This window comes from Ptychodera flava, chromosome 16, assembly GCF_041260155.1.
Source record: "Ptychodera flava strain L36383 chromosome 16, AS_Pfla_20210202, whole genome shotgun sequence".
In the NCBI taxonomy this organism is placed as follows: Eukaryota; Metazoa; Hemichordata; class Enteropneusta; family Ptychoderidae; genus Ptychodera; species Ptychodera flava.
Window position 1 is genome coordinate 4635683 of NC_091943.1, and position 20522 is coordinate 4656204.

The 20522-nt window shown below is 38.9% G+C and overlaps 1 protein-coding gene across 1 annotated transcript; it reads left to right on the forward strand.

The window, feature by feature from the left end:
* Positions 1-4783: 4783 nt before the first annotated feature.
* On the forward strand, positions 4784-14739 carry LOC139152582 (deoxynucleotidyltransferase terminal-interacting protein 2-like). The gene is made up of 6 exons (XM_070725815.1): positions 4784-5202; positions 6932-7061; positions 8148-8243; positions 8630-8794; positions 13643-13752; positions 14596-14739. Exons 1-6 carry the CDS (start codon positions 4796-4798, stop codon positions 14690-14692), a joined length of 1005 nt encoding a protein of 334 aa, XP_070581916.1. The 5' UTR covers positions 4784-4795; the 3' UTR covers positions 14693-14739.
* Positions 14740-20522: the final 5783 nt, after the last annotated feature.

Here is a 20522-nt window from a genome sequence, read left to right on the forward strand (position 1 = left end):
CCAATGGTACATTTGGTTTATGTATGAGAAACTCCAATTTCGCTGAATTTGTGAGAGAAAGCACCGAAAAGGTGTGATTTTGATCAACGATTCGAAGTTCACGAGACTGGCAAGCTAGTTTTCCGCCGCCGCGCTGGCTGCAAACGTCACTACGTGTATGGTAATCTTCTCAAGAAATCAAGTTGTTCTCAGGGCAATACCGACGCATTTTCTAGATTTAAAAAATGAGCTAGAACTGAATTTTTTTCTAGAACCAACTCTGTATTTGAATGGGTACTTTATTTTCATTGATTATTTTTACGTACTAGAATCCACTGTCACAGGCATGTGTGTTGCCGATCGTTTTACGCTGTTCTCTCTGTCGGACAGCCTGGTCTACATACAGATACGCTATACGTGTCTGCGTGTATATGCACTGTTAAAATTAAGGGTATGTCAGGATATTTCATTTTATCAGGTGTCATTTTTGGACACCGTGGTGCGAAGCACCAAAGGTGTCCTTTGTCGCCACAATGTCTGTGTGTGTGTCCGTCTGTCCGTCCGTCCGTCCGTCCGTCTGTCCGTCTGTCAGTCCGTAGACAGATTTTGTTCCACTCATAACTTAAGAACCCTATACCAAATTGCATGACATTGGACCTAAGGGCCTTAGGTCCAATGTCATGCAATTTGGTATTTGGTATTATCATGATGAGACTTAGATCTGATTAGATTTTGGTGGGTGTGGCTTATTAATTAATTGCTCATTTGCATATTTTATGACTTTTTTCGTTCACGCAGATATCTCAGAGACGCCTGGAGCAATTTCGTTCAAACTTGGTACAAGGATAGTACTCTACCTCATTCATACAGATGCATGTTGATTTGTTTCACAATGCGATCAAATTTGGCCGTGTTAGAGGACTTTTTAGTTTTCACCTCCATAGACTCCCATGTTTAAGGCAGTCCATAGACTCCCATGTATAAGGCAGTCCATAGACTCCCATGTATAAGGAAGTCCATAGACTCCCATGTATAAGGCAGTCCATAGATCTACTCCCATGTATAAGGCAGTCCATAGACTCCCATGTATAAGGCCAAGAAAAATAAAAATTTAGTTTCTCATCGTATTCATATTGCAAAAAGGATGCAGTGACACAGTTTTTAGTCCCCACAGATAAAGTCCAGGGGGCTCATAGATTGGGTCATGTCAGTCCGTTAGTCCACCCATGTGAGTCCATCCGTTCACACAGATATCTCAGTCACTTTGACAAAATGTCACGTGACCTTGGTGACCTTTGACCTCAAATATACATATTTGTCCATAACTCAGTAACCACAAGTGCTAAACCTTTCATATATTGTATGATGGGACACCCTATGACGCCACATATTGTACCTCATTAATTATGTGCATATCTAATTTTGAGCAAGCCAATGGAGCTAGAGGTCTGATTTTTGGTATATATGGATAACTTAGCAATACAATTTTTTTTGACAAAATGTCATGTGACCTTGGTGACCTTTGACCTCAAATATACATATTTGTCCATAACCCAGTAATCACTAATGCTACACCCTTCATATTTGGTATGATGGGACACCTTATGACGCCACATATTGTTCCTCATTAATTATGTGCATATCTAATTTTGAGCGAGCCAACAGAGCCAGAGGTCTGATTTTTGGTATGTAGGGATAACTTAGCAATGCAATTTTTTTGACAAAATGTCACGTGACCTTGGTGACCTTTGACCTCGAATATACATATTTGTGCATAACTCAGTAACCACAAGTGCTACACTCTTCATATTTGGTATGACGGGACACCTTATGACGCCACATATTGTACCTCATAAATTATGTGCATATCTAATTTTGAGCGAGCCAATAGAGCTAGAGGTCTGATTTTTGGTATATAGGGATAACTTAGCAATACAATTTTTTTGACAAAATGTCACGTTACCTCAATGACCTTTGACCTCAAATATACATTATTGTCCAAAACTCAGTAACCACAAGTGCTACACCCTTCATATTTGGTATGGTGGGACACCTTATGACGCCACATATTGAACCTCATTAATTATGCACATATCTAATTTTGAGCGAGCCAATAGAGCTAGAGGTCTGATTTTTGGTATATAGGGATAACTTAGCAATACAATTTTTTTGACAAAATGTCATGTGACCTCGGTGACCTTTGACCTCAAATATACATATTTGTTCATAACTCAGTAACCACAAGTGCTACACCCTTCATATTTGGTATGATGGGACACCTTATGACGCCACATATTGTACCTCATTAATTATGCACATATCTAATTTTGAGCGAGCCAATAGAGCTAGAGGTCTGATTTTTGGTATGTAGGGATAACTTAGCAATACAATTTTTTTTGACAAAATGTCACGTAACCTCGGTGACCTTTGACCTCAAATATACATATTTGTCCATAACTCAGGAACCACAAGTGCTACACCCTTCATATATGGTATGATGGGACACCTTATGATGCCACATATTGTACCTCATTAATTATGCACATATCTAATTTTGAGCAAGCCAATAGATTTAAATATATTATTTTTAGTATATAGGGATAGACTATAGGATAGAAATTTTTTGACAAAATGTCATGTGACCTCGATAACCTTTTACCTAAAATACACGATTATGTCAATAAATAAGTAACCACAAGTGCTATGTCCTTTATATTTAGTAGGATGGGAGACCTTATAACAACACATGCTTTACCTCGTTAATTATGCCCATATATAATTGTGGGCAAGCCAATAGAGCTAGAGGTCTGAATTTTGGCATATATGGATTAATTAGCAATACAATGTTTTATTTTCAAAATGTCACGTGACCTTGATGACCTTTGACCTTGAATATGCATATATATGCATAACTCAGTAACCACAAGTTCTTTACGCTTCAATTTTGATAGGATTATAGACCCCTAGATGTCACATCTTGTACCTCATTTATTATGCACATATGTATTTCTTGGCTGGCCAATACAGCTAGAGGTCTGATCTTTTTTCCCGATTTAGAACCATAACTTAGACATGCCTCTTGTTTCAAATTGGGAACAATGACATAGACCTATGTGTCCATAGATCTGAACATATACACTCCAGTGATACTTCTTAATGACCTCATTTCCCTGCCCCATCAAGACTAATACTCCTATTACAAATGGGGACTATGTCATTGTCAATGACTTGTTACCCTATAGCATAACTATGGTAAAAGTTTAGTAAGTTTGGTTAATTCCAAAGCACATTCTGAAAGTACTCTTCTGGAATATACAGAATATTATCTCACATAGTGAGTGTCTGAATGTTTTTCTGAATTGTATTCCAAAGCACATTCTGAAAGTACTCTTCTGAAAATTTCACATTCTTTGCCACTGCACCATCTCCCTAATACATACTGATGACCCACGGTGTCCACTCAAGTCTCACTTTGATTAGATGATAAGGTTCATTGGGAGAGTAATACTAAAGGACCACGTCAAAAGATCGATGTCGGATAAAAATCTAAATTCCTCAAAAAGGTTTTCATCCAACAAAAAAAAGATATTCGAGTTTGATTTGGTTGAGAATTCTTAAAAAAATGATAATGTAATTACATATTTTTGCTCCCTACATTGCCGTAATTAAAACTGGAAAACTCCTTTTTCTTCTAGTTGTCTGAAAAATAGACATTTCTATATTGGTGCATGTGTTTACATTACAGTGAATTATCTTACCGATAAGTTTTTTAACAAAAGCAAATGTGTTTTTCATTAGAATACTGTCGTTATTTTCAATTTTCCATCCTGATTGTGTTTTAAGTATGATTGGAATTATCAAAGTAAAGAAATAATGGGAACATCTGATTATTATTCATCAAATAAGTTTCAAGGAGTGGGGCAAAACTTAAAGAATTAAGTTTTTTATCCGACATCCATATTTTGATAATTTTGAATTGCTTCTTCGATAAAATTCGGTTGGTCTGAAAATGCCACGGATTAAGATGACTAAGCTTATCAAAACCAAAAGTTTCGGTAACTGGTCTCGGTGCAAAAAATATATAAATGATATGGACGCAGATGGGGGGGGGGGGCTCTTTTTTGCGCATGAAAATTGGGGTGGGTTACTTGTAGCTGTAGAAACGCAGCTATCTTTGGCGGGATAGCCTGCGTCTATTTGGGTCATTAAAAGGTCAACCCCGCCACGGGTTATCCATGGCGGGGTCGACTTTAGATGACCCGCATAGACACAGGCTACTACTCCACAGATTCAGGCACAGGTGCCTGGGGTTGCCGGTGTACATGCATAGAGAGAAAAAAACTCTATGCATGTAGGCCTACACCGGCAACCCCAGGCACCTGTGGATTCGGGCATGTGTTTTTATCTATTTTTGGGAGTTCATAGTGTACGATAAAAGACACATGAATCGATCGATGTATTTCAAGTAGTGACGCCTGAACCTACATCTATAGTTAAAATATTCTCCTATTTGCTTCAAAATACCAGGACACTGTAATAGGAAACGTATGTATTTTGAAAAAGTAATAAAAGTGAGCGCATATATCAAAAAGGACCAAAATAACAGATTAGTATTGGCAATGTTACAAAGTTTAACAACTTTATGCAAATATATGAATGGAAAAATTCCTGGACTGCGTAAAATTTTAGTTCAATTACAACGACGGAGACCACTTTGAAGTCAGGCTGGTCAGGGACCACGTTGAGGTCTTCACAAACGTACGTACTGCGACTGCCATCCCCACAGAGGAACAGTTTTTACACTGCGCCGCCAGCGATGGGAAAGAGAGCGGAAACAAAAATGGCGACACCCACGGTCACTCGTGGTCGAAGCAGAGTAACGAGGGATAGTAGAGAATTGGATGATATGCAGGTAACTTTGAATTCAGACGACAGTGGGAGTGAATCTGAATCCGATAGTGACAGTGGAGATAGTGACTCTGATTTGGAAAACTTGGTTGACATCGCTGCAAGTCACTTGTTACAGAGGGACCAGTCGGAGTCTATCAGGACTGCTGATTTGCAACATGAAACTGCAGAACATAACGAAGAAAATGATGTTGTCTTGCCATTCGTCATCGATAACAGGCCATCATATCCTTGTGATCGCACTGGTGACCAGCTGATTAAGAACATCGAAAGCACAACGACTAGTATCGGCAGCACAGAGACAAAACGCGCTAGGTGAGAAGTGCAGTGCCGTTTCGTCTCCTGCAAAACTGTAGCGCTACGGTGGGGCGGTCGATGATTTTTGGTTTTTGCGACTCCGCTCACTGGCAGTAGCGCTACAATGCCGATGGCCCTGTAGAGGTCAAAATAAGCGCATCGCACTGGATGAGGCGTGTTGATGTGAAATGCTATATATTTTCTGCATTTGGCAGCATTTTGTTGCAAAATCCCACATATTTACTACATTTGGTCATACCAATTTATCACTACTAAAGACTAAACACTATACAACACTAACCTTGTCGTTTATGGGGTTTTGAATTTGTTCAAACACATCAATCGCGTTCCCAAAACATTTCTGGGAGCCACCATTACCAACTTCCGGTAATGGTGGATCCTAGAAACACGGATGCCTGCGCTCAATGTTTATGGGAGCCGCCATAATTCCGAAAGTTGGTGATGGTGGCTCCCATAAATGTTTTTGGAAGGCGATCGAAGTGTTTGTATAAATACCATACCCATAAACGACAAAGTTAGTGTAGTATAGTGTTAAGTCTTCAGTAGTGATAAATTGGTATGACCAAATGTAGTAAATATGTGGGATTTTGCAACAAAATGCTGCGCCATATGGGCGCGCTAATTTTTAACGCTACAGGGCCTTCGGCATTGTAGCTCTACTGATGAGCGAGGTCGCAAAAACCAAAACTCACCGACCACCTCACTGTAGAGCTACAGTTTTGCAGCTATCCCTACCTCCATGATGTCTATGGCCTACCTCCATAGTAAATTGAACACCCCAAGGTATCCAGAGATGTCGGCCCGTTGTGAGCTCGGCCATTTGGTGTGGTCTGCCGGGAGAAGTATGCCACTGCACTGCAGACAAATATAGGGGTAGCATATGATTACGATACATGCGCATCCAGTTCAGTTCTGTTCAGTCAAGAAAGGGAAAGATCTCCCTAAGATAATAGTTGCCTCTGGCAAGCACAATAACACATGACGGTCCACACATTAACAACAACTGAAGTAGGCATCATAGGAGTTTTTGAAGGCATGAACACTTTTGCTATGTTTTGGTATCAATGACCCCGTCAGACAGACTGTTCCAATCAGTGACAACTCAACATAGGAAAGAATTTGTGTACGTCTACTCTCGATGCTGGTTTCACAAGTTTCTGGGAATGACCTCTTGTCCGTATGTGTCTATCTACTTGCAATGATATACAATACATGAATCAGTGCCATTCTCATGAATTAGAATTTTTTTATAAGCCTTCCAGTTTGAAATTTTGGTTCTGCACTTTCTTTTGTTTTTCTTGGTTAGGTAACATTCACAAAACAATGCACAGCAGTCTGTCTTGAATGCATATGCTGCCTGTTTTGGACATTGTTTAATGGTAGTAAATCATAGGTTGAAATTGCTTTCATCGAGAGTAAATCACAATATTTGCCACACTGTGTCACTGTTGTTATTGTGTAGTAAGGACTACATGTATGTACGTGCTGCTCTGATTGGCCGAGCTTGTAACTGGCTGAGCTTACAAGTGGTCGACTTCTCCTGTATTCCACCCCAAACGTCTGTGGCATGTTACAGCGATTCGTCACCTACCACTTCGTTTGTTGTGGTTATTACCAATCTTTTATTTGGGATTGATTCCCAAAACAACACAACCAAAGTGATGGTCACGGAAAGCTGTTTTCTATGACCGGAATTCAACTAATATTTCTACCATTGTCATTACAGTATTGGTCTTTCGTCATCCCTAGACCCTGGCATTGATATCACTGACATCTACATCAACTTAGATGACAGTAAAATTGAGAGTGCTACAGAAACAGCACAGTCTTTGTTGTTAAAAAGCAAGAAAGATGAGGTGAGTGATCATAGGAAATAAAATTTGGGGGAATTAGTCAACCTTTACCTTGCATAATGAGAACACTTGATAGTAAAATTTTCAAAAGGTATGTAGGATTGGTAAATTGGTGCAACCCAAACTTTCAGTTTAATATGGAAAAATTTGAGTACAAAGTTTGTTGTGTTATCAGGTAATGTATGAATGTAGTGACATCCCTCTCCCACCTCACTGTTTCTCTTTTGCCCTCCCAGTTTATGGTGGCAAGAAATATGTACCATTGACTTCTATCACTTTGATGCTTGACGACCATTTCTACTCCAGTTACTCCTGGTCACCTTGACTGTTCCACCCTCGTCAAGCCAACCCCCAAAATACCCGTGCTTCCTTTAGTATCACAGAGACAAATTAATATCATTATCTTGTAAGCATGTCACCAATTTTGTTTGACGCTGGTGCTTTGCAAGACTTTAGTGAAACAGACTAAAGTCAGGAGGGAACGCACTGCATCACTTGGGCTAGGCCATGTTGCCATGGAGATAAATTGATCACGTTCAGTGGAGACGGTCATCGTCACTGTGTACACGCAGGCAATAGGCTGTGGTGCATGCATGTTGCATATCGAAATGGATTCATGCTATTTCAAAGCAAGCAGATATTTGTGTTTCAAGGAAACATCATTTCCATCAGCCAAGTTGCATGGTGTTTCAAGTGCTGTCATGTAATAAGAAAAGTGTGATGAGCTCAAAGTGATCCCCGGGGAACTGGGGTCAAGGTGACCACAACCAGCAACAAGAGTTCTTGTTTGTTCAGTTCTTCATCAAGTCACTCATGTATTCATTTGCACCAAACATGATGAGAAACATGACAAATTTGATAAGAAATTATGTCTTGTAAATAATGATCTCTGTATAGCCAATTCAGTACAAATCAAACATATGCATTTTATCTCTCTATTTGTAAGTTGTTTCTTTAGTTCTAGAGATGATTATGTTGGCAAAACAACAACTGTCAAACAAGTGTTTGTCAAACCAAGCCCTGAATACTCTGGAAATACTGCTGTCAATGTAACTTCTGGTCATGTCACATTGTTGTACTTGTACACAGCTGTTGAAGAAGAGTGTCGTTACCACAGGCTTTGAAAAGAGAGACAGCGTTCCACCCTACAAAGAATCAATGAACCAATTGAAAAAACAAAGAAAGGTAAACTATTTAATTTCTAGACAGAATATAAACCTTACAGTGTTTGATGTAGATAAGTACAGTAATACTGTCCCAGCTCACCAGTAATACTATCTAGGTGAAAGTTTCTTACATACAAAGTCGTTGATGGAGGGACTGTGCTATGGCATGTTTTTTACCTTTTTACATTATTTTACAACCTAGCAAATAACTCTCTGAAAGTGAACTTAACCATTTGACCCCCAGTTCCCTGTATACAGGTCCAATTTTACCATAGAAAACAATGGATTTGGGACAAACCATGGTGGTGAAAGGGTTAAACCAACCGGCGCTTTTAAATTTGTAGTCAAAGAAATGGGTTTCATTAGACTCCTGGTTTGTTTTTCTCTATTTGTTTTGTACCTCAGAAAGAGAGAGAGTCCCACAAAGGTAAAAATTGGTACAACATGAAAGCTCCAGAAATGACAGAAGAGTTGAAGAATGATCTCAAAGTTATGCAAATGAGAGGGGCATTGGATCCAAAAAGGTTTTATAAGAAAAATGACGTAAAAGGCACACCTAAGTTTGTACAGGTAAGTGTAAGAAAAATTACATAAAGGCCCACCTAAGTTTGTACAGGTAAGTATGTACTGTAGTGTTTTGAATTGACAGCAATTCACAGTTGTGTATCCCAGTCGCTTGAACAGCTGCAACCAGACTTTGAGCTACTTATTAAGAATTGCAAAATGTAATTCTTACATGTGACACAAATATGCACAGTAATAACTGCATGTTCACATTAGGATATTTTACAGTATTTGCCCAAAAAATCTCCAGCAGTTTTTATTTATGGAAATCTAATATATTCATACCGGCTGGGATGTCGCCCGGGTTAACAAGGTCCCGACCAGCTACACGGGACACAGTAGCTCAAAAACCGTGTGTCCCTCGGATTATCCTTCGGGATGTTACTAAGACCTCATACGTGCAATCAGAGGGCAATTTTTATCACAGAAATGGAGAAAGCTACCAGACAATTAAACCATGCAAATTGCTACTGACGGACTGTTTAAAGTCATCTCCTGCTTGTCATTATACAGGTTCTATTACAAAGTGTGGTATTAAAAACTGCAAAACTTGTTGTATGCTCATCACTACAGATCAGTTCAGTTCAGTAGTAGTTTGACAGGGAAGACCTATTCTACCAAATGTCTGGAACCTCTGAATTGCACTAGCAAAAACGTAATCTATGGAATTGAGTGTTCATTGTGTGGGCTCATTTATGTTGGTGAAACAGGAAACAGCTTACGACCTAGAATGAACGGACATCGCAGTGGAGTGAATCGATCTTTGGATGTGCAACTTTATAAGCATTTTAACCAGGATGATCACTCCACTTTGTCTATGCGTGTCCGTATTCTTGAAAAAATATACCATCCAACCAACAGCCCCACACTTAGTTCACCATTCTGTAGACAGAGAGAATACCACTGGATTAGACAGTTAGGTACCGCAATGCCTTATGGTTGTAATGACAACATCAAAGATATAGGCAATCTCTCAAGTCCTGGTTGTTCAGAAGTGAATGTGATGGGCCTATTTGAGTCTTCTGTCCGTAGAAGACGTAGTCATGGACATAGGCGTTACCATCGGCCTAAATTGGATACATCTTCCTCCAACTGCCATGATACATTTCATGAACTGCTTCTTTTATTACAGAAGCCTTTAGGTCTCCATCACATTCGTACTTCATTATTTGCTCTTTCCATCAGGGACTTGAGAAGGTTGCATGCCTACATGTATGCATTGGGGTCGTCTTTGACAGATCCGAACAAACAACCGTACAGACTGGTCAGTATTATTGCTGACATTGCACTATACAGACTATACAAGCCTGTTCGTGCTGAACCTATGACTGATGATCATCGTCATTTCATACATCTTCCATTTACTAACAAAGGAATCGATGCCATTAATATCAGCAATATACTTCACAACAAAAAGGTTACATCAACTATACCTGTATACTTTAAGAACCAGTCTGTACCTATTCTGTCATATCAATACACCAAGACAATCTCCAATAAAATATTCAATTACAATAAGGCATTGCGGCCCTTAAAAATTGATGAATTCCTTCAAACACCAGCATCCTGTGACTGCTCTACATCTCCCTTCAAATATACTCCAGTTGGCCATGTCATCACTGGTGATCTGAACTTGGTTGAACATCATCACCTTCGTAAGATATTATCTTGTGGACCCAAGTTCAGAGAACCTCGCAGGATCAACAGGAACCATAATTTTAAGATCATTATGGACTCTGTTGAAGAATATGCCAGGAAATGGGCTAAAAGGGAGGATGTAGAGTTGGACACACTGTCAGAATGGGTCAAATCTGTGAGGAAAATAGTTCGTGGCTGTATTGGTCGACTAAGATCACATGTTTGTTGAAGACCCTATTCTGTATTTAAAGATCCTGATGCTGTTAAGTGTTTGAATGATATCCATGACAAATATGTTGTCGTTCCTGCTGATAAAGCTACCAATAACATTGTATTTGTCTATAAGAAGTATTATTTTGAATGTCTTATAGACGAACTTGGTGTAACTAAGACCTCCACCAACTCCACTTACAGACAATCAATGTTTAGCAAATCTGAAATTTTGGCAAACCATAAGTCATTCATGGATAATTTTAATGTTACAATAAAGGATGACCATAATAAGTTGCCTAGCTTATACTGGATACCAAAGCTCCACAAAACACCTTACAAAGCTACGTTTATCGCAGGATCTTCAAAATGTTCAACTACAGAGTTATCAAAGATACTGACTTCTGTTCTTTGTACTGTTAAACGGGGACTTCAAGCATACTGTGATGTTGTCTTTTCTCGGAGTGGTATAAATCAAATGTGGATATTAAAAAATTCGAAGGAACTCTTGGAAAATTTGAAATCAAGATCTGTTTCAAAAATAACATCTATTAAAACTTTCGATTTTTCCACATTGTATACCACAATACCACATAATAAATTGAAAGAACGCTTGAAAAACATCATCAACCAAGCATTTTTCTACAAAATTGGTTCACGCCGTTACAAATATGTGGTATTAGGGTATAATTCTACATATTTTGTTTAAAATACAACTAACGCTAAAGTGTTTTATACTGAGAAAGACATTATCAGTATGCTTGATTTCCTCATCGACAACATATTTGTAGAATTTGGAGGGCACATTTTCCAACAGTGTATAGGAATTCCTATGGGCACTAACTGTGCTCCCTTGCTTTCAGACTTATTTCTGTTCTCATATGAGGCAGAATTTATCCAGAACTTAATTAAACAGAAAAAGGTCTCTGTAGCTCGAACTTTCAATCTAACATATAGATACATAGACGATGTTATTTCTATGAATAACTCTGAATTCAGTAAATATCTCGCTATGATTTATCCTCCAGAATTGGAGATTAAAGAAACTACAGAAACGGCCTTTTCTGCTTCATATCTGGACATTTTACTTGAATTTGACTCTAATGGTCACCTTTCTACTAGGCTATATGACAAGAGAGATGATTTTAACTTTAGTATCATCAATTTTCCACACCTCATAAGTAATATTCCACTCTCACCAGCTTATGGGGTATACATTTCCCAGCTTATTCGATATGCTAGAGCATGCAGTTCATATGGTGATTTTGTAGAGAGACATGGCCATCTCTCTTACAAACTGTTAAATCAAGGTTACACCAGAGCAAGACTTGTCTCTACATTCAAACGCTTTTTTGGCAGGTATCGCAAGCTGGTAGATAAATACAATATCTCTCTTCGACAAATGATCACTGATGGCATCGGTGACATTGGGCCTTAGTTAGTGACCACTACCTACATGTATCTGACTTATAGATTGATATATGGCGGGTGCCACATGTGGGGCAGGATGCGCTTACTATTTTCGAAACACCTGACATCATTTCTTGGTCTTCTGGCCAGAGGTCCATATATCTTTCTTTCATGAATATGACTTTGTTTGTGTACCGTCTATTTACTGTCTGTTCTGTGCTGTTTTGTGTCTATGTTTACAACTATTGTCTTGCGAATTCCGACCTACTGTCATTGGATTATGGATTGGTATGATTGCGATTATTTTACACCTTACAATATGTGCTGCTTACCACCATGTACATGACACACATACAGTGGGTTACTTGTAGCTAACTCCTACAAGCCTTGAAGGTTAGCAGTAAGTAGCTCTGAGATTGCCACTAGGAACACTGGGGGTATCATTGGGTACTAGATGGGTAACCTCAGGTTTCCACTGGGAACTCTGAGATTACCACTGGGAACTGTGTAGGTATCATTGGGTACTAGATGGGTAACCTCAGGTTTCCACTGGGAACACTGTGGTTATCATTGGGTACTAGATGGGTAACCTCAGGTTTCCACTGGGAACTCTGAGATTACCACTGGGAACTGCGTGGGTATCATTGGGAACTAGATGGGTAACCTCAGGTTTCCACTGGGAACACTGTGGTTATCATTGGGTACTAGATGGGTAACCTCAGGTTTCCACTGGGAACTCTGAGATTACCACTGGGAACTGTGTGGGTATCATTGGGTACTAGATGGGTAACCTCAGGTTTCCACTGGGAACTCTGAGATTACCACTGGGAACTGTGTGGGTATCATTGGGTACTAGATGGGTAACCTCAGGTTTCCACTGGGAACACTGTGGTTATCATTGGGTACTAGTAGTAGATGGGTAACCTCAGGTTTCCACTGGGAACTCTGAGATTACCACTGGGAACTGTGTTGGTATCATTGGGAATTAGATGGGTAACCTCAGGTTTCCACTGGGAACTTTGAGATTACCACTGGGAACTGTGTGGGTAACTCTAGAGTCATTTGTTACAAGACGGGTAACCTCAGGGTATCTGACAGTCCTTCTAGCTCATCAACTCTTTGATTTAATTAACAAATTATGGAAATACTTAGCAACAATGCTATACTGGTATTTGTACTGGGTATTTTGTAGAACCTTCTGGTATCACAGAGAATGTTTTCAGTTAAAAGAGTATCAAATGTGCCTTATTGCGCACATTCCTTTGAGGTAGCCCCCCTGGGGGAACCTACAAGTACCTTATAGGTCAACTCAGAGAGTACCTCAAAAGTTAGCTGTTATACCACGCAGTCAACTGTCAGGAACACCAAGGTACTGCTGCAATCTTGATAACTGTTATAGTAAATACATGTACATGGCTAATTGGCACTGGCAGTTAAAAATATGTCACTCACTTTCCAGATCTAAACTGCTGTTACAGGACATGCTAGCCGTGTTCTGTACATCATACACCCAGACACGCTGCACAGTTGAGTGATGCAGACACAGCCTCATTGCAACTTTCTCTTTTTATTACACTTTTACTTTTTCTGTCGCAGGTTGGCACTGTCATTGAACATTCAGCTGATTTTTATCACTCTCGAATACCGAAGAAACAAAGAAAGAAAACGATTGTAGAAGAATTACTGGCAGATACGGAATTCAGAAGGTAATCTATAGAATTCTTCAAAAGTGATTTCCAAATGGGTGAATTGACTTGAAACCAAGAATATGGTTTTTGAAGAAAAAATGCTAGATCCGTTAACTCAGATCCACTTCATTGTAAAACAACATCTTGTCAACAGAATATATTAGGGTGGTTTACCAGTGACACCCTTAAATGAAATTTATCTTTTGTTGAGGATTGTCACCTTGACATGTCAAAATGTGACTGCTGGTCAATTTATTCTGGCAAAAAAAGTAGCTTGAGTTGTCCTGATATTACTCTTTCCAAAATTTCTCGATTTGTTGGGTGCTTATCTTGACAACATCTTCAACAGATATTTATCACAGTGTGAAAGTCAAGGATGACACTCCTCTATAAAATATATTCAAATCTCTTCTGTTCCTGAAACAAAGAATACATCAGCTTGTGTTTTATAAACCTGGCTCGAAGTGATGGGAAATCTTGAACATGTTATTCAGATAAAGTCTGTGACTTGTTCTAACTTGCTTCTGTACTTTTGCATAACATTTGATATTTTGCTAGTATCCCATTGCATTATGGGAGATGAACCATGCATTAAAGTTGCCAATTGACATTTTGTTGCTCTGAACAGACCAGGATTGATAGGTTTTCACAATCACAACAATAATGCTAGGCTGGATTATCATAATCATGTATTTATTTTCCCCAACTTCATAATGAAAAGTGAAATTTTTTAACAATGACCAGTAATTGCTTTTAAGAGATTTTTCATGGTAATTGTAATGTATTGGTCATCTCTCTCAATTCTTTGATAATTATAGCATATACATTTTATAAGGTATAGTATTCTTTCAATCATTTCAGATACAACAAGAGGAAATACAGTGAGATTCAGGAAGTGACCCAGCATAGAAGGGGTGCAAAGAAACACATGAAAAGATTGAAACGCAAGAAGAGATGACGGCTGAAGATGATTTTATTTATTGAATAAAATAAATATGCAGTCCATCCTAGACTCTTTGTTGTATGCTGAGATATTGATTGTGTGTTTTGCTTAACCAGTCGATCTATGTCTTAGTATATGTTGTGTGAATTTATGACAGGTAAAGCTGTAGTGCCAGTGATTTTTAGTTTATACTGGTATGCAGTGAACCCCAGTGGAATGTTCAGTGCTAGGGTATGCATCAACTGTTGGTATTGCTGGGATCGTTTTTTGAAAAATTGAAACAACAGAGGAAGGGAACAATGTCAATCTAGGAAATTGATAGTCATCATATGAAGATTCTTTCAAAGCTGGTGACACCTTAGTCTAAACCAGAATGAGTTTGACAGCACAGACTCGGCTTTCAGTAACAGTTTAGAATACATCCGAAACTACATGGACACGTCACGAAATTTTTGCAACAGTCAACTGCGTTAGAGTTGTGGATGAGTCAAATCATGAGGCATTTCGCTGTCTGGTTGAGATTAATGTTTAAAAAATGGTTTGTTGATGTTAAGTGCTTGTAAGCAGTGCATTGTTACTTGGTGTTGCCAACTAGATCATGTAGAAAGTTGCACCACCAGTTAAATTTCATGAAAATGTTTATTCCTATGAAAACATTTGCATTGATAAATAGGGATATTTTAAATTTTGAAAACCTGAATAACTCAGCCTGCCAGATCTGTGACAATGTTTTAGAAATCTGTGTGTGAAGTTTCTGGCTACTACCAATGTAAAGAACTATAATTAACAGCAAATGGCAACCCAACAAACCATGTTATTTGTCTGTCGTTTTTCTTACATGATACACATTTATATGACAGGTGAAATTAAAATATAAAGTAAACCTGTGCATGATTGCACCCGTCTATAGAACTTTCAAGGCTGCCTATTATCCAGGGTGTCGAAGGGCTTTGGTTGCTTATAGAGCGCCATCAACGTTGGTGTATGTAAGACGCCATCTTGTTTGTTTCCGCGAGCATTACAGCATCTCACGTCGCGTTCGTCCTCATTTTCCGTAGTTGTGAACTCCAGGGAAAAGATTTGCTAAGGTAAGGCGCTCAATGAGGTAACAGGAGTGTAATGTCACAGTATTATGTATCCCGATGATATTTTTTTCTGATTTGAGCGAAGGTAGGTAACAGAAGGAACAGAGCATCTTTTATTATTTCAAAACTTTGCAGCTAAACATTATTAGTAGCCAAACCTGTCCGACCCACATACCCCGGCAAAACTTCTCGCTACAGCACTGCAGCTAATGAAATATGTACAGTAACAACCATTGAGGTAAATCTTACTGCTCTGGGCTGTACTGTGACTAGTAATGGCTGTCACGCAGTGGGTAAAAGACAACGTTTTTCTTTTTCTGACACTCCGTTGGTTATGAAATGCCCAAAATCGTTGGATTGTGATTTGTGTGCATAAAAGTCACAAGACAACCGGCAACCTTGCTGTAGTTCTGTAGCCCACGATTTCCCCAAAAAATCGCCGGGGAGAGTTGTTTGTTACGGAACTGTAGCAAAATACAACCATACAAATTACAACCAAACAGGATATGGAAGTACAATGTACACATCAGACCTTGACAAGTACTTCCGTTGTACTTGACATCGACAATGTCCTACATGTACTCTTTTGGTAGCTCCATGGTCCTACACTGTACACATCAATGACACCATCAATGACACAACAAAAGGAATGGAAGAGCTACGAATTGCATCATACGTGTACTATGTAGTCATACCATGGTCCAACTCATGCATACTGAGTCCAGTGCCAGGGTCCTGACATTTCACGCCAAAACCAGGTAGCCCCCACACTGGCGTTATGTGGACCGGGTAGTTTTAGTGTAGAGTTCCGCGGTCCTACTAATTACTGCCTGTGACTGCCCATAGCTGCCTGAGGACTGCCCGAGAACTGCCCGAGCACTGTCCAAGGAAAAAGTGGGCCAAATTTCCCCCATCTTAACACTAGGCCAATAGGTTCAGTTTATATCATGCCCAGCCAACCAAAAATATCATTGATTTGGTGTTAACCTGATGTTTTCTCCAGCAATTTTGGAACACAGCAGACGCTGGACTTGAAGGACGTCACCAGCTTGATAGTGAGATCATACCATTCAGTCTGAGAGGTGGTACAATAACCTTGCTGACCATGTACAGCTTGACAGCCCACCACCCCTTGCACAGAGTGGTATGATCTCACAATCAAGATTGAGATGTCTTTCTTGTCGAAAGCCTGGCGTCTTTCAGGTTCTAAAACCGCCACAGAAAACACCAAATCAATGATATTTTTGGTTAGCCAGGCATAATATAAGTTCAAGGTAAAATTGGCGAAATTTGGCTACTTGCTCCTCGGGCAGTCCTCAGGCAGCTACGGGCAGTCACGGGCAGTAATTAGTAGGACCCGAGTTCGACTACACTACAACGTTCTTGTTTACGTATCAGAACATCTGAACGTGGCCTAACTCTATACTAAAATTACCTGGTCCACATAACACCTGTGGGTAGCCCCACACAACTTTGTACCAAAGACCACCTCATCCTAAATACTGTCTCTTTCCATACCTCTACTTCCAAAATAGCGTCTCGTTTCAAAGCCACTTCATACCAAGTATAGTACCAGCTCATCCTAAAACCACAATGGTTTTGCTAATGTAACTTGGACATATTCCTATGACGAGACATTCTACCTACCACTAACATTTTATACTCCCAAAAACCATAAACAGTACAATTTTAAAAACTAATGCAAATGTGCAATTGAAACTGCATTCACATGTATGATCATAGCTCATGAAGTGAAGTGGTGAAAGTGTCCTGTTATAAAAATGCTGTCTCCTGATATGTTCATATGGCTAGTAACATCTATGACTTGTGTCTTGCGCAGAATTGCAGAATGTCAGTTTCTCCAATGTTTTAACTTCCAAGACTTTGGTTGCAGGATTGACAGGTCTAAAATATGTGTGGGCATTGGTTGGTTCAGCTCTCTCAGTTTTTTAGTAGCAAAGTGACTCTAAAGGCGAATAGGGTTTGGTGTGAAATAATATTGGACAAGGTGGTGTGGTGTGACTTAGTTTTGGTGCAAGGTATCTGGTGACCCAAGTGCCATGGCAACATGTATAGTGAGTGACAAAGACAGGGGTTTTGGGAAGAGTTATGATCAGTTTACCAGAAAGATGTTAGCAAGGGTCAGTGGTAACCCAGGAAATTACTAGGGCCAGGGCATGGATGTACGAGAGACACATCCATAGTTAGAAAGAGTAGAGGCTGAAGGCCCTCTCAGGAAAACTATTTTGTTCCTAGGCTTACTAATACATAAGATGTTTAATAATCTCAACTTGTACAAGTGTGTGTTTGTGACTATGATACTGTTCCTAGTAGATGAAGCTCAATGCAGCCATTACTGTACGAGTAAACCCGAAAACAGTGTGCTATTTATAGACCGGCATTCATGCTGATTGTCATATTCTAATCACAATAGGACTTGTGTCTTGTTAGACTTGGTTCAAGTCGGTGACTTTGTAATATATAGAGTTATTTCAGCAAGTTATAACATGTTAGTGTTAGCTTTTATTTTGAAAACCTTGACCGGGATGACCAAAATATGATTGTACTCTGCCTTCCGTGAGTTGTATTAGAGCGTATTGTACCTGCACATGTTGGGTGATCCACGGCCCATCCATACATTTGCTACCCTTAGTGTGGATGAACGCTGTGGGTAGCAAGTTTGAGCCACTCCGCTTTGTTTCAATAACTCTACCACATTTCTGTCACAAAAACAGTCATGATTACTTTTAAGTCCTACATCACATTCACAAAATCAGTTTTATTCACAGACTTGTACCAAGTTAAGTATATTTGTGTGCGGCATCAGTCGTCTGATGTTGCCCTTGGAACTGTCAACCAGTGTCGGCGTCAGCTCATCCAAATTGTCTCTGTTCATCTCTGTAGGCATCAATACAGGTGAATTCTCAAAGACTTGCTCTGGTGCCATTGACACCAAGATGATTGAGGTGACATGCAATGACCGTCTTGGCAAGAAAGTCAGAGTCAAGTGCAAGTATCCTTTTTTCTTTCAAGCTGAATAGTGTGTTTAATTTAGTCCCATTGAATAGTTGAATAGTACTGAGAAAATCGTGTAGCAGCCTGTGTAGTCGTTCACTTACTAGAGTTGTATATTGTATAAGAGGCTGGTAGTATAAATTATTGAATGAACTGCATGGGTATGTACAAACATATATGTACAATGATAGGGTTAAAAAGTGTTACCGTGGTCGGTGTGTCTGTAGACTGTAGTACAGTAAGATGCTGGAAAGAGAAAGAGTAATTATAGCTTATTTAATTAATCTTTCAATAACATTTGGTTCATTGATCCAGCTGAGGTTAAAACGTTTTTGGGGGACAATTGTGGAAATTTGGAAAGATCTTTATCATAACAGGTAGATGTGTGAATGTGAAATAATTATCTTCAGTTTTAACACCTTGTCTTGATAAGAAAACTGAAGCAACATTAATGAGCTTACAGTGTACATTTTTACATTCAAATTACCGTTATTTCTTTCTTACTTACTTACTTGTACGTAATCAACTTGCGTGCCTACTTATAGACTCGTTCAAGACGCACCACAAGTTCATAGTCTGCATGCATCACACAAGTATATAACATATAGTAAATACCGAAAATGTAAACTACATGTACATATGTTGTCCTTTGAAATTCTAAATTGATACATATGATAAATAAACTGATACATATATATGGTACAATTAAAACTAGTTCATTGTATTGATGGTAGTAATTAAATATGAAACCGATAATGTAAATCCCCCCAAAAAATGAGTTAAAATCTGTTCCAGTTCTCCTCTCAGGAAAATTGAGTCTGGTACCAGTCCTTGTTTGAAGACAATGAACACTGTACATAGAATTTGTTTGCTTGTATTCCTTAACTCTTTGTTTCACAGTGAAGATGACACAATTGGTGATCTAAAGAAACTTGTGGCAGCCCAAACTGGAACAAGACCAGAGAAAGTAGTTATCAAGAAGTGGTATACTATCTACAAAGACCACATCACGTTAGCAGATTGTATCCTTTCAAATATACAGAGCCCTCATTGTCATGTTGCTCTCATTTTGGCTTCTTTTGTTTTTAAGTGCTCTGGTGTTTGTGTTTCTGCTTACTGTACATACTTATAGAAATGTCTAGAGGAGTTCAACTCACAATCTTCAAACAATGGGATGTTTGTTTAAATTTGTGCCAAAACTTCTTTTAGTGGTTTCCAGTCTTGCCTGCCCTTCTAAAGTGACTTAAAACTTCTGTCAAAATTAACAGTTACACAGTGTTCTTTCCTTAACTTGAACTTTTTTCAGATGAAATAAAAGATGGCATGAACTTAGAATTATATTACCAATGATTTTATCAGTCAAGGCTGTGATTTTCAGACTTTGATCACAAGGCATTGTGGGAAGGGTTGGGCAAAGACAGCCAGGACAGTCGTTGACCCCTTAGACGCAATCATGTATTGACCTTTCAAAAAGAGAAAGCAAAACAAGGGTTGGTCAGCCAGTTTCATTTCTGAAACTTACAAATTTTGATGTCTTTGTTGTCACTTTATTTTTGTCATTCAGTATTTTAACTTTCGTGAATAAAACCATTTTGAATTTCTCTCAGATTTCTGATGGAAGATATGTTGATACATTTTGTGGCTTTTCATTTAAATTTTCAAATGATTAGCTTTTTCAGTTTATTTTTCTTTTCACTGTTATTGCCCTGTGCTGTAAGTTAGCAACATTATAAGATCCCCTGTCT